Source organism: Rhopalosiphum padi, chromosome 1, assembly GCF_020882245.1.
Source record: "Rhopalosiphum padi isolate XX-2018 chromosome 1, ASM2088224v1, whole genome shotgun sequence".
Classification (NCBI taxonomy): domain Eukaryota; kingdom Metazoa; phylum Arthropoda; class Insecta; order Hemiptera; family Aphididae; genus Rhopalosiphum; species Rhopalosiphum padi.
The window spans coordinates 32,565,955-32,580,830 of record NC_083597.1 but is presented as its reverse complement, the minus strand read 5'-3'; the positions used below and the strand labels follow the sequence as shown (position 1 = coordinate 32,580,830).

Below are 14,876 nucleotides of genomic sequence, written 5' to 3'. Positions count from 1 at the left end.
CGTGAGAGAGCTATATACTATTATAGAAATACAACTTAGTGCAGAGACGGTTGAATTCATCAATTCAATTACATAGCGATGAGTGAATTTTTCTATGCATAAAAATAAAACAGAAATATTGAGATGTGGCAAAGTTCTAAGTACTCTGAAAAAATTCCTTTTTTAACTTCTATAAAACTTGCTATAACCTCCGAGTAGAGTATGGAAAAATATGCGTCTTCTCTGAAGATATCGACCATTTACACCATATTTATATAGTGGTATGTTTAAGACGTTTTCCTTTTATGCCGACCTAATAAAATAGTCTATCGATTTTCTCAAGCATTCATCAATTTATTATATATTACACTATAACGGCGCGTTTCCAATTCTGTTTTTCACGCATGGTCAGTTCGGACTATGTCGACGTCGCTTTCTATTAATGTTTGATTGTTATATGTAATCGGGGTGTATGACCCACAAAGTTATAATATCTGTGAAGGTGGTGGCAGCGGTCCGAGGATGGTTCGGGGGTAGTAAACACATATTGAATATAAGAAGTATATTGTACACAAAAATAAAATAAATCCTGAAAACTCGTCTGTACAATATACGTAGGTTTAGGCTAATGCGGGTTCGTGCGCAAACATATTCATGATGTCGTCGCTCCTTTTAGAGCCCTCGCCAAACGCAAACACACCCCCGTCACCGTGTACACAGCACATATACACAAGCGCCCCGTTAAATCCGACGGAAAAAGGATGAAAAACGTAGAAAAAAATGAGCAAAAGAAAAAAACACGCACTCCGAGTTAAATATAAATGAAGACTTGACCGTTGCTTTTTATGTCATTTTTTTTTTTTGTGCTTTAAAAGTAGGTATGCGTACCTGATTTCCCCATTTTATCGGTGGCGTGTTTATACATCTTTATAATATCACTATTGTTGCATGGAATTTTCAATTTCAGTTCGTATAATATTAACATTGAACATTCATTGAACAATAAATGTAACATTATAGGAGTGTCATATCCAATATGTGCATTCGATGGTATAATTTCATGTATCTTGGGTCAGTCGTTTTAAGAACCAACAGGTGTCTTAAGAAGTTTACATACAGTTATTACAATATGTTATTGATATTAAAAAACAATATACTTATAACAAATGAAGTTTTAAACTTCATAGTTTAAAGAATATAATATAAAACGATATGTTTGCATTTGTACAACGTAAATAGCTTTTTAAATATTCAAAAATGAACTATACACATTTTCAGAATATTAAACAGTTTTTTCTGCATGAATTACATACATAAAATAAATTTATTTCAATTCGAAAAATACATTCAAACAAATCCACATTTTACTTTATTTGTATGATCGACTAAATAAACAATTTAACGAAATTAATTTTTTTTTTCACTAGGTATATTCTAATAGAATATAATATGCACTGTACATAGTATGTTCAATGTTCATTGATGATTTCTAGGTAATAGATATGAAATTAAAGTGTTTTCAAGTGAATTAAACAAAAATTATATTTAAAAAAAATTTATCAATTCGTGAAATAAATTCAAATATATATTTTTAAAAGAAAATTGAAGTTGATCCCTGGGAAAAATAAACACTCGCCTGTAAAATTCGTTAAACAAATGAGAGGTTCATTTTTTTAATATTGTAAAGACTATCAAAACAAGAAAAAATACCGTTTTAATCAATAAACATCTTAAGAAAAGTAAACTTACCAAAACATTGAAAAGCAAAGTATGCATTATTCGGTGAAATCTAAAACACTCTTGCTTCAAAAAGCTCTTATAATCACTGTAAAACATCAATAAAAACGCAATTATAAAAAGATTGTTTAATCTAAACAAATATAAATACATCTTAAAAATAAATTATTATTATTATTGCTGACTTTTTTTCATTTATAAACGAATATTTATTAATTAATGTTCTTATCGTTATTGTAGATATTTTTTTAATGATTATATTAAAATAATTTTAATGAATTTAATTTATTATTAATATAATATGCTATTCATTACTTAACTTTTATAATTAATTATGATTTTACATTTTAAAAATAAATAAATGTAATATTAAACATCTTTATAGAAATAATTCAAGTTTTTCTATACAGGAGTATAAATTAAAACAATATAACAAAAAATTATTTGATTAAAATAATTTACCATACATTTCAGAATTATTTCACTTGTCGGTTGTTATTCTTTATATTTCTGAAATAACTGATGAAATTTAAAAAACGATAATTTAAAAATAAAAACTTTATAGGTAGTTAATACAAATCATACAATGATAATTAAACACAATTCTTAATCATGTAAAAATATCTCAATAAAAAATAGTGATAATTCGATTGATATTTTTTAATAAAATAGTAACTAAAGGTAACCTTGCTGCATCATATTACTACATTGTATTTAACCTTACTTGTATGTACAGAGTGTTACAATAACTATACTCACGCCAATCCATATACATCCAAATTATCCATTAAATAATTTACAATAGAAAATGGAATTCTGATTTATTAAATAGAATATTTTATCTCCCCGGGATTAATCTTTATTAGTTGGTACGAATTATCTTATAAATTTAAAAATATAGTCTAAGTTTATTTAAATTCTAAAAATCAAATTTCGAATAACTGTATTATTGATGAAAAAAACTTTAAAAAAACAGGTAGACAATTGGTGAATCTCCTTATATATATTATAGTTATAAATAATTCTTATTAATTCTTCTCGATGTATAAAAGTGTGAACTGCAAATCAAGAAATCCAACAATAGCATACGTTTATGAAAAAAATAGCATTTATATATATTTAAAAATATAATAATATAATAAATAAATTATTTAAAAAAAATATATATAATATAATATTTAGGCTGATATAATAGGTTCCATATTAAACATCAATCCTTTATGTGTATTGTGTATAATACATAAGTTAGAATATTTCATTACAATAACATCACGTATTCTATAAATTTATACAATTTGGAGTTAATTTCAGTACAATTTTATTTCTATACACAGTATTATAACGATTTAACAGAACCGTCACCAACTAAACAAGCCCATCGATTAGGATATTACTCAAATATATTGAAATATACCATCTTACGTAAAATAAGATATTTTTTTCGATCTACAAATTATGTAAAATCGCACTTGGTTGATTTACATTAGATTTAATGTCGCACTAATCGAACGTGTACTCAAAATAACAAAATAAATGGACTATATATCTTTTTTTATTATCCAAGCATCCTGATTTTTCGTTTGCGGAAATCACCTTCACTTCCCATTTTTGAATTATATAGTAGAGTCGTCTGCTTGTGTATCAAGATAACGGTACACGGTTTACTATAATTTACGGGTGGTGGCAAAATATATTACATCATTATTATTATATCCTTGGTCGGATTTTTCATTGTACGAAATTAATTTAAATGTTTGTCTCTAAATAATATTACGAATTTAATGTAGGTATATAATATGCATGTTAAAATCATAGACTAATAATATTATTGGGAACATATTTTTTTTTTTATATGTTATAATACCTAATATTCGTCAATTTAAAAAAAAAAAAAATCCTTCATGGAAGGACAACAGTGATAAATTATTGACCATCTTCATTGACACGCAATAATAATAACTGTCAAGTTAAGTTATTTGGTTGAATTAAAATCCTATATTTAGATGTAGTATTATTTTTAATCATTTAATATTGCCATTAAACGTATTAAATGTTGCCATTTGATATGATTATGCACGTGAATATTTCAAATCCCTAATAATCTATCACATTATTATATTATATAAACGTTAACATTTGAACATGTGTACTTATTTATTTGTGATTTATTTATTATAACAAAGCCGTTTATCATGGCATTCGTACAGAATATTGCCTTCACTGATATTAAAAAAAAACATAAACAAGTAAAATTGCATAAACAAAGCGCCGTGTTATATAAATATTTAAATTTGTTATTTTAATATATTTTTATATGTCATAATATGCTCATAGTTGATTATACATATACCTAATAAATAGAATATGAATAGGTATTCATATCTTATTTAACTCATCGACTACTTATTTTTAACATTAACTTTCACAAGAAAGTGAAATAGTCTAGATTTGTCTACTGGCTTAAGTTTCTTTATAGAACAGAGTAATATCCGTTGTATCTTATGGGTATACTGAACAAACGACGATCGAAATAATACATTTAATTGTTTTTTTCTTCAGCTCACGTCTCGAGTACGCTCTAAAACCTATTGATCTACCCTTTAAAATTTTGCGTTTGACTATAATGTTACTTTCTGTGTATTATTTCTGTACGTCATACCATAACATATTGTGCAATAGTTACTTCATCGGTAAAAATAATCCAATGGCATACAACATAATACATTTAACTGTCGATATTAGTAATCAGATGTCAAATATTATATAAATGATAAAAGTGATTTTAATTCCAAAATAAGTATACTAATATTTACTGGTAAAAACAAGTTGCCATACAGATTTTACGACTTTGATGTATAGGTATATGTATTATATTTTTAATACATAATAACACATGACAATACATAATGGAAAGACGAGATGTTTCTAAATTTCTTCATAAGGGGGAATGTAACCCTCCCAACATCATCGATAAAAAACATTCGTGTCGTTCGGTGTAGTTAAAAAGTTATGTGTTTCGATACTGTATTTTATGACATTGTTTTAGTAAGTTCCATATAGTGCCATATCTACCGTGAAATACATTTACACGTGGTATTTACATTATATAATATACTATAATAACTGTGTATAGGTGCACGTCACAAAGTCGGTGGAAGTAAGTGATTGAACTCACTAAACGGGTGTTTTACATAAAACTCGACGATACGTGATGAGTCATCCTGCAGTTAGTTGGAAATTCGGTATAGAGAGTAAAAGGTCGGTTGTGGCTGTGATGGGAGTGGTTAGAAGATGTTTGACAAGAACCCACTAATATGCATTTTCCGGTGACATAATACACACTGAGTATTAGGGTGCGCACCTCGCAAAGCCATTATCACGGTCTTAATTCGATAGAAATTACAGCGTGAACATTTGATGGTAAATTTAACGCAATCTTATTAAATAGTGTGACACATACTAAATACGTGTGTGGATATTATTATATAACATGAGAAGAATAATAACTATTATTATGGTTGTTAACCTCTACAGCGCGGTTACGTCTCCGATACTTACCACAAACGCATGTCATTGACGGCGTTTGATAAAAATAGTTTTTTTTGCTACATAACTCAACATCACACAGGTCGTATTACACATGTCATATTGTTTTCGTGATATTGATATTAACATTATTAACAACTTGGTGACGAAACCACTCACATTTTAGATATACGTCCGGAAAAGTTCAGAAGTCAGTTGACGATTGACGCGCACACTAACTCCTGACCTATAATATTATACCTGATATAATATATATATATTATACGTTATTTAAATCAATAGCTACTTATTATATTTTAATAGTTAATACCAAAGGGCGTGAGCGATTTACGTTTGGTATGCTTCTTGTAGACAATTCGCTAATTAATATTAACATTTTATTACTCTTTGTTTAATTTCAGGAAAAACTGTCTACGGCAGAAAGCGTTGTTCTGAGGCCTCTGGAATTGGCGAGTAGCGGTAAATACCGCTGTGAAGTCTCCGCCGAAGCCCCGTCGTTCCAAACAGTTACCAATCACAGTTCTATGCTTACAGTTGGTAAGTTTCGTTTTATCTACGACAACACTTCAATAGTCATACTTTTGTATAGGTTTCTAATTTCCACAGCTCAAAACTAAAGACTGTTCAAAATATTATTCATTAATGTAAACCGTTCATAGCACTAATAAATTATTAACTCGATCGCTTATTATTTATTAAACCGTTATTTATTTGAGAAAAAAAATATTGTTAATTTAAACAGATCAACACAGGCGTTAAAGATAAAAAATGTAGCAAATAAATTGATTTATGTGCTTTTAATAAAACCAATTAATTAAAAATCCGAATAAAATATCAACTCAAATAGACAATAATAATTTTACATTTTATTACGATATAAAATGTAAATTATTGTTTACTTTGTGATAATTTTCACCTTATACATTGAAATCAAACGAATTGCGATTATGTCTGACCCGTAAAACTACGCAGAAGAGGAAAACCGTTTGAAAATTTAACCCTATGAAAAGCTTTTTAGCTACAGTGATCAATAAATGTTATTATACCGTAGCCAAGAGTTATATATAAATACTTAATTAATGTATACCACCAAACCATGATATTCACTCAATAACCACATGTACATTTGCTTGTAATTTCAATTATCAACTCGTACTATTAATTACACCATTTTCTTTTTTTTAAACAGCCGAATTTTTTTGATTTATTGTTTTATGCTAAAGGAAGTTGGTAATGGAACATTTTAAAAATGTTTGCCAAAATGACTTACCTAAAAGATTACGTTATTAGTTACCTTTTAGTAGAACATAATTTTCGACGTAGTAACCGCGGAATCATAACTTGTTATATTATAATATAAGAGTAAATGAGTAATATTAAAAACTATTGTTTATAGTCAGAAATGACGTAAATTGTTCTTAACAATAGCTGAGTTATTCCAAATTCTACTACTACTACTACTACTACTACTACTACTACTACTACTACTACTACTACAGACTACTTACTACTAGTGTATAGCTATTATTAAACTCCATTAATTTAAAACGTCTGATATATATTTTATGCGCTGTCAAATGACTTTCATCCAAGTAGAATAATGATTAAGATGTTAGTCCTTGCACGAGAAAATGCCTTTGATGATTTGTAATTTTCCTAGTGTCTGTGATTCATTCGGTTCCTCGTAAAAACAGTACATTTTTACCCGGAGAAAAACATTTCTGGTGACCGATTGTATTTAGGTTACTATGTATATACCGTCTCCTAATCGTCGTCGTCGTCAACGAGGTGCATATTATTACACGTTTATTACACTGAAGGATCAGAGAGAAGGACCTAAGAGTATATATTACACGTAAAAGTCTCCGGGTACTCGACCAAATATTTATTCAACCTTAGTGCGTTTTAAACGACCGGGAACAATATACATCCACCGTAGTCCTCGGTCCCCGGCGCCTCGTAAAACCCGATATATACGAGAATATTGTCGTCGCACGTGCAAATTGGTTTAACTCGGTGGCGCGCCTTTGTCTCGGCGATCCAATTCAATCCGACCCTCTCGAGCGCGCCACTGTCTACCACTCGAACCGAAGGTGGTAGACAAGTATATTACTTATATAATATATGTATATGTGTACCGCTCTTTCGGTGGATATACGCTTATATGCGTAATCTCGTAGATATAACCGAATCGATTCGATTGGTAAATTATATGCGCTAACGGCGGAGGATCATTACGACGTTTACGATTACGTTTCTAAATGTTTATTGCCAGGGACAAAAAAAAAAAACAACAACAACAACAAAAAACTATAAATATACGCGTGTGTGTACGTGTGTAAGCAAAATTTATCTTTTGCAGTGGATTTCATGATGACTCCTTACGTTTCTTTTATAAAAATAAATCAATACATATATATATATATATATATGTATATGTGTGTGTGTGTGTGTGTATGTGTATGTGTAATACATGACTTCCCGCTTGATGGCATTTTATTAAAATACCTACTGGTAATAACACAGAGTAGGTATACAATAACAAAACCTAATGGATGTGCGATATCGTTATTATAATAATATTATGTTATTTAAGTAACAAAATGTTACGTTATCTTTTATAAAGATGCTACCTTTTATAGTTTTATGTTTAAAAGTTAAGGTCAGGACACTATAGTCATACTGTCTCCTGAAATTTGATTAGGGCGCTTTAACGCATACATTTTAAGAATAACACACGCGTAATTAATGGTATTTGATTGAGTAATTGGTCGTAAAAACGTTTAAATAACAATTTAAGTTCACATTTTTGAATATAAATTATTATACATAATAAAATATATGTAATATAATATGCCTTATGCCAGTGACAACACCAACATCAATGAAATGTCAACTCATAATACGATATAACAAATTACAATTATTGTAATTATTGATTTTTTCATCTTCCTTATCACAGGAAAACGTTTTCGGCAACTATGCAATGAATTTTATAATTACTAAAAATAAATACCCAATAATTATTTTATTAAGTGTATTTTATATCACTGTTTGGAAGTGATAGTTTATAGTTTATACAATTTTATAAGTTAAAGTAAATTCAAATAAAAATAAGCCAGACAAAATACAGAAACATGGGTATTTAGAACCTATTATCTTGTTCATTAACGTAGTTCTGGATAATTATGTTTGTAACTAATTAACGTTTAATTTGAAACCAGTAATTATTATATCTAAAATTTAGAATCAAAAGTAATTTTTCCAACATTCTACATTATAATAAGTTTACGCTAAACCTTTTTTCTATTTTTCTGTAAATTGACACAATAAGGTAAATCTGTTTTAATTTATTCTGGAGGTAGAGAGCAAAGGTTTTTCATTTAAAAAATAAAAATTTTAAAAAGTTGATACTGAATTGTATTTTTTTTTCGAATACCAATAAAATATTTTTACTCGAATTTTTTCCTGGAACTCCCTGGTTAAATATAAATTTTATTCACATTATTATAATGTTATTTATTTATTTATTTTGTTATATATAAATATCCAAAAGTTAATGATCCCCGTTTGAAACAAAAAACTTTTTTCCCGACTAAAAGTCGAAATTAGGTTGGTCTTCTCACTCTTCTCCGACTTGACAGAGATAATAAATATTTCGTTTACAAGTTCCTGTGGCAGTTAGTTGCGATGCCTCTCATAGACATTTCAAACTTCTATAATGAAATGTTATTTCGCAATATCGCTAGACAAGAAAAAAGTTGTAAAACGAGTAAAAGTTTTTCGAATAGGCTGATTAACGATGCGACGTTGGACACCGAGTTGCGACAATATTTTTTCCACCGGCATGAAACTAGTTTAAAAAAAAAAATTAAACCACAAAATTACGAGTACAGTCTACCTACGTGTATTATATACAGTTTACGCGTGGGATTACCACCGTCGAAAAGTCTCGAATCGCGTATTGGTATTGACGTAAACATTTCCACGTGCATTTTATTCGAAACGTCTCCTACAACCGGAACGTATTAAATAACGTTCCTCAGAATTTAATAAAGTCCATATACGATGCGTGTTCCTATTATTGGGCATAACGTATATAATATATATATATATAGGATTGGTAGTTTTCGTCGATAGCCCCTTACACAGTTATGGCTGATATGAAAAAACTCCGTGGTCTATGCCATAATAATATATTATAGTGGGTGATCACCATTCACTATAATTTTGACTGCTGGTTCACTCTATGCATGCATTAAAATTCGGAATTTCGGTATTTTTAAATATGCTTATATATCATACTTTCATATACTTAGATTTCTGTATGCCTTCAAGAATACCACTGATGATGAGAACTTATTTTTTTTGCTCCTTTTTACTGTAAATTAAAAAGATGATTTTTTTTTTGAAATGTTAATGTGTAAATCGCAATTCCACAGAGTAATTTTTGAATTATTAAAATTATAAAGTCGGAATAAAATAGTCCATGATTATAATAGCTGACTTATTATAAGATATGGATTATGTATATGTCATTAATCTTTATGTATATATGTTACCTTTAGTACTTTTTTGAATATACTATTAATTGTACAGCCTATACAATAACTCTAACATCCTCATTATTTAGAAAACTGAACGTTTTTATAATATTTCTTTTTACGCAATCTAAAGTTATTATAATACATTATATTCACATTGTATATATTTTTTTTTTTTTTTTAGCCCCTCCCGATGAAGGACCTCGCATATCCGGTGGCCAAGACCGGTACAAACCGGGGGACACTGTTAACGTGAACTGTACTTCCGGGAGATCGAAACCCGCCGTACAGCTGGCCTGGTATATCAATGGCGAACAGGTTGGCATACGTTTGTTTGTATATTCAGATAATGTCTTTTTAATTATAACTTTCGATTAGAATGATTTTAATTTTAATAAAAAAAAAATATATAATAATAAAGATTACACACAACTTTGATGTATTTTGTATAAATATAAATGTAAGTCATGTAATTATATCATAGTAAAATATAAATTTTACCATTACGATAATAGTTTTTACATTATAAAGATTAATGTAAAAAAGGTAAAAAAAACTCTAAATACCTACCTATGTAAATATTAAATATTAAAAAAAAAGTGGATATAGTGATCAATAGGGCATTTTGATTGAGAGGAGTACTCAGATCGCCTTAGTAACGTCGGCGACTTAAGGTTTTGTTTTGACCCTGCTCCTACTTCTACCTATCCACCAACTGAAAAAAAAAATCACGTTATTTTCGGATTCATCTCTATCGACCACTGGCATATAATAGTATAGTGCATGCCTCTCCACCACGGAATCCACTCCCTATAGTCTAATATACGTGTCCATTTAATTGATCCATTTATCCATTAATATAATTCTATAATTCGATAATAGGCCAAATTCAAATTTATGACGTACCTACTTAGCTATTTTTTTTTTAACTAATCAATAAAAATATATAGATGCATACAATTCCAGGTCCTAAATTTGAATAATATAATAATGTGATGTTCGTTTTCGTAGGTAAACTCTTCGTATTTGCGAGGCCCGTACACGGATTACGTCGGTCGCGAGGGACTGATGGTCACCACGTTGGGCCTCAAGTTCGAGGCTGGCATGCAGCACTTCCGGGCGCCAGGTTCCGGTGGCCACCAGCAACACCGGAACAGGCTCGACCGGGACATGAAACTCAAGTGTGTGGCCACACTGGGCACGGTGTACTGGAAGTCGAAAGAGCAGAGCGCGCTGGCTCATCGACCGCGACCTGCCGCTGGACTGCCATTGCCGGCTGCCGAAGACGGACTAGCAGGCGGCGACGAACAAGACGCCGACTCCCGGGCTGATCCCGTTCACGGTAAGCGTGACGCCGCCAATCGTTTTACTTAATGCGAGAAAATGGCATATTACGCAAAGCCAGTAAAACGTGTTTATAATTTACGAGTGATAAAAAGATGAAATAAATGTATATGAAATTTATGGGGATTTTAATTAATAGTGATTTTTTTCAATAAAGATCCGGACAATTAATAGCTAATTATTGAATTAGGTATATAAAAGTCGAAATATTAAAACTCCACAATATTGTCATAGATAGCACAACACATGGAGTATATTGAACTATTTTGGACTCCAAATTAACTTACACAACGTATATAGATATCTGGTTTATCAAGAGAATGGCTGAGAAAATTTGTTTGAATAAAAAGACATTTGACACACGGAGATTTGCACTTTAGAGCTCTCATAATTTATGCGTGGGGCGAAGAAGATCAGATAGGAAGGAGAGCCGGTGAACAAAATAATATAGATTATTATATAGCATATATATTAGACATAAATTTTAGGTAAGTCTTTGGCTTTCAACTGTCGAGAAATTGTCATCGTGGGCGACCTTATAATATATGATATAATAATGCGTTTCTCTATGTGGTCCTCCGCCGTTTATCTGCATAATATGATACAATTCTCTGGCAAACGTCATGATTTCACGAAAATCGCATAGCATAATAATATCACCTATAGGTACGTGGCCCTGTTATTTAAATATCAAATCTTATCGATTTATTACGCTTCATTTAATTATCTGTATTATTTTTATTTTTTTTATAAACATCTTTCCAGTAATAAAAATAGTGCTTTTCGTGTTCTATTGTATAAATCAAAATTATTCGTACAGGTATTAAACATATGATACATTCTTTAATTCCTTTATGTAAAACATCCAAATTCTAAAACACACAATTGATAATCATAACATATATTTAGTTTTATTGAAAAAAATAATAATAAAAAGATAGGTAATTTTATTAAATAATGACACGTTTATCTCAATTAAATACAATATAAACCTGGATTATTTAATTATTAAAATTTGTTTATATATATATATATATAAGTTGTATTTATGTTATACTAATGGTCATACAAACATTTCTTAAAAGTTACTAAATAATAAATATTATAGAATATATGCTAGAAAAGTTAAGCAGCAAAATCAGTTATACAAAATAACTATTGAAATGTACAACTGTATATGTTAAAAGTTCGTGTTTGTAAAATTTTTGATTTATGTAATATCTGATTTTTGGTTTCTTGTTGTGCAAAAAATGTTATAAGATATTTTATTCATCCCAATAAATATAAATATATATTAAGACTCGTAGAATTATTTATAAATCGACTTAACTTTATCGCAATCAGTTTTTGGATACATGTTTCAGCACGAGGTTATACATATAGGTACCTAATAAACATTATGTAGATATATAATACTTAGTTTGTTACGATAATAATTTAAATTACATGATATTTTATTAAGATATTGACATCTTTAAACATCTTAAGTTTCTTATTATTTTTGACATCTTTACTATATATAATTTAAATCCTGATATCTATAGTGTCGGTTGTTATGGATGTGAATATGGTATTGGTCATATTGAGGATTTACCCTGAACAAATAATGATCACATTTATAATATAATTTTATTTTTGTTCGTCACCTCTCACTCGATTATATAGGTAGTGTAATGTCACGCACAGTGCTCTTCAAATATTTCAATAATACAGTATATAGCAACTCGTATTTATTCCTGAATTTTTTACTACATCAATTTAATATGTAACCCTCAAACCACGCCCATACCCGATCATCACGTAAAACAATTTTATGTATACGATAGCCCGATGTATATTATATAATATTAATAGAATCGACGATTTAGCAACATTTTATAACTCTATCTATTACAAAATCATCTTGACCTAAAATTTCCAGTAATCGATTTGTTACCTATAATACAACGGTTTTATTTATACATGTACAATTACTGTAACAATGTTTGTATTACTAAAGTATTTGTAATTTTCACTGGTACATAAATTAAACTATTCAATTACTGTTTATTACTCTTATCGATTTTATTTACCTATCTATACGTGCGTAAAAATAACATAAAAACTCACCCTATAAACATCGTTTTACATAACTAATATTTATTTATAATTATTTTTACAGCATCGAGCAACTCGCCTTCCATATATACTGCTCAATCACTCAACATCAACGAGATCGCAGTCTACGTGTCAGCGTCGTTGTTCATAGTACTTCTACGGTAGCGATTTACCGCAATTTAATTAATATCACAGACCTATGTGAGAAAACGATACTTTAACAATAATAATATTTAAAAAAAATTAGTAAAAAAAAGGAGAAAATATGAACAATTTTAAGTCATAAGTTAATTTTAGTTTTTAAAATGTTAATACCTAAGACTTTTACTGTGTTTTGAAAATCAGTCTCCAAATATGGAGCATGTATATTGTTTTATAATTTAACATCATCCTTCATTTGTTACATTTCCTTGTAATCTATTGTTTACATTGTAAACTTTGAAAACGATTTCAATCATTGTTAAATAATTATTATTATTTACTATTTTATTGTAAAATATTTTTTATTGAATTTTTATTTATATAAATTGTTTAGTGTTTGAATATATTATCATGTACATAAGCTAATAATATACCATATGAGGATAGAGCGCGGTCCGATTATATCTATTGATTCTCGAAAAAAGTCGCCAGCTGTATATATATTATAATACATATTTAAATATAATATTGTTATATTATCATGATAAATAATATGCTAGTCACCGCTTGAAAATATGCTAACACCCTGTAGTTAAAATTCTTTAATAATATTATATTATATTGTATCTTTGGAAATATAAATCGTGTAAAATGTATAGTGTATTCGTTTTGTTACGATGAAACAATGTCGATGATTTTTCTTTTTTTATTCACTCCTCGATAACGAACAAATCTTCTTTCTTACTGAAAGTCAAAAACAGTATAAATATTTAATTTTACAATTAAAACCATTGTTGTATCAGATGGATAAAACCTAATAGTGGATTTTTATTTGTAAGTCCGCCGTGCACCGCGGCTCTGTTTATATCAACTCCCAAATGAAAAATGAATATTTAATTTCGACTATACACGCACCACCTGGTTTTATCGTCGTACAGATGGAGCTAATAAAATTATATAGTATCAAACATACAGCTGTCATATTTTTGTTTTTTATTTTTCAACTGCGCTCCTATATATACATTTACATTTTTCTAAAACTCATTATTTTACTTTTTCATTTTTATTATTGTTATTATTAATATTATACGGGATGTTTGAAATGATGTATTAACTGTACCATTCCATAAATATTATTTTAGAATTATAATCGCAGTCCACATTACATCGTGTGTAAGATGTTACCATGTAAGTATATGTTAAATTAACCGTTCGTGTTAAACCTTCTAAAAGTGCAGGCTAGAATATCATAAACAAGATTCAACAAATTATTTAAAATATAGAAAATAGATGATGATAATTGTTCTTATAAATTCTGTGCACGCAGTTGTTCTCGGTACCAACTTATTATTTAAAAATTCCAACCCCATAATTTAATGTGGCAAATATTTTCAAAAATTAAATAGTCATTATTTTTCAGAAACATAAAAATAAAACACTTTTAAATAGGTACTATCCAATGTAACATAATATGTTATTTCGCTATAA

The 14,876-nt window shown here is 28.9% G+C and overlaps 1 protein-coding gene across 2 annotated transcripts in view; it reads left to right on the top strand.

Annotated features, from left to right (window-relative positions):
• The window catches only part of LOC132917389 (uncharacterized), a 290,377-nt gene extending 276,333 nt beyond the window's left edge, over positions 1–14,044 (top strand). For both annotated transcript variants that reach the window (XM_060978105.1, XM_060978106.1), the window contains exons 3-6: positions 5,664–5,799; positions 9,991–10,124; positions 10,818–11,148; positions 13,312–14,044. In XM_060978105.1, the coding sequence (XP_060834088.1) occupies positions 5,664–5,799; positions 9,991–10,124; positions 10,818–11,148; positions 13,312–13,412 (702 nt within the window). In that variant the 3' untranslated portion in view covers positions 13,413–14,044. The remainder of the gene's footprint in view (positions 1–5,663; positions 5,800–9,990; positions 10,125–10,817; positions 11,149–13,311) is intronic.
• Positions 14,045–14,876: the final 832 nt, after the last annotated feature.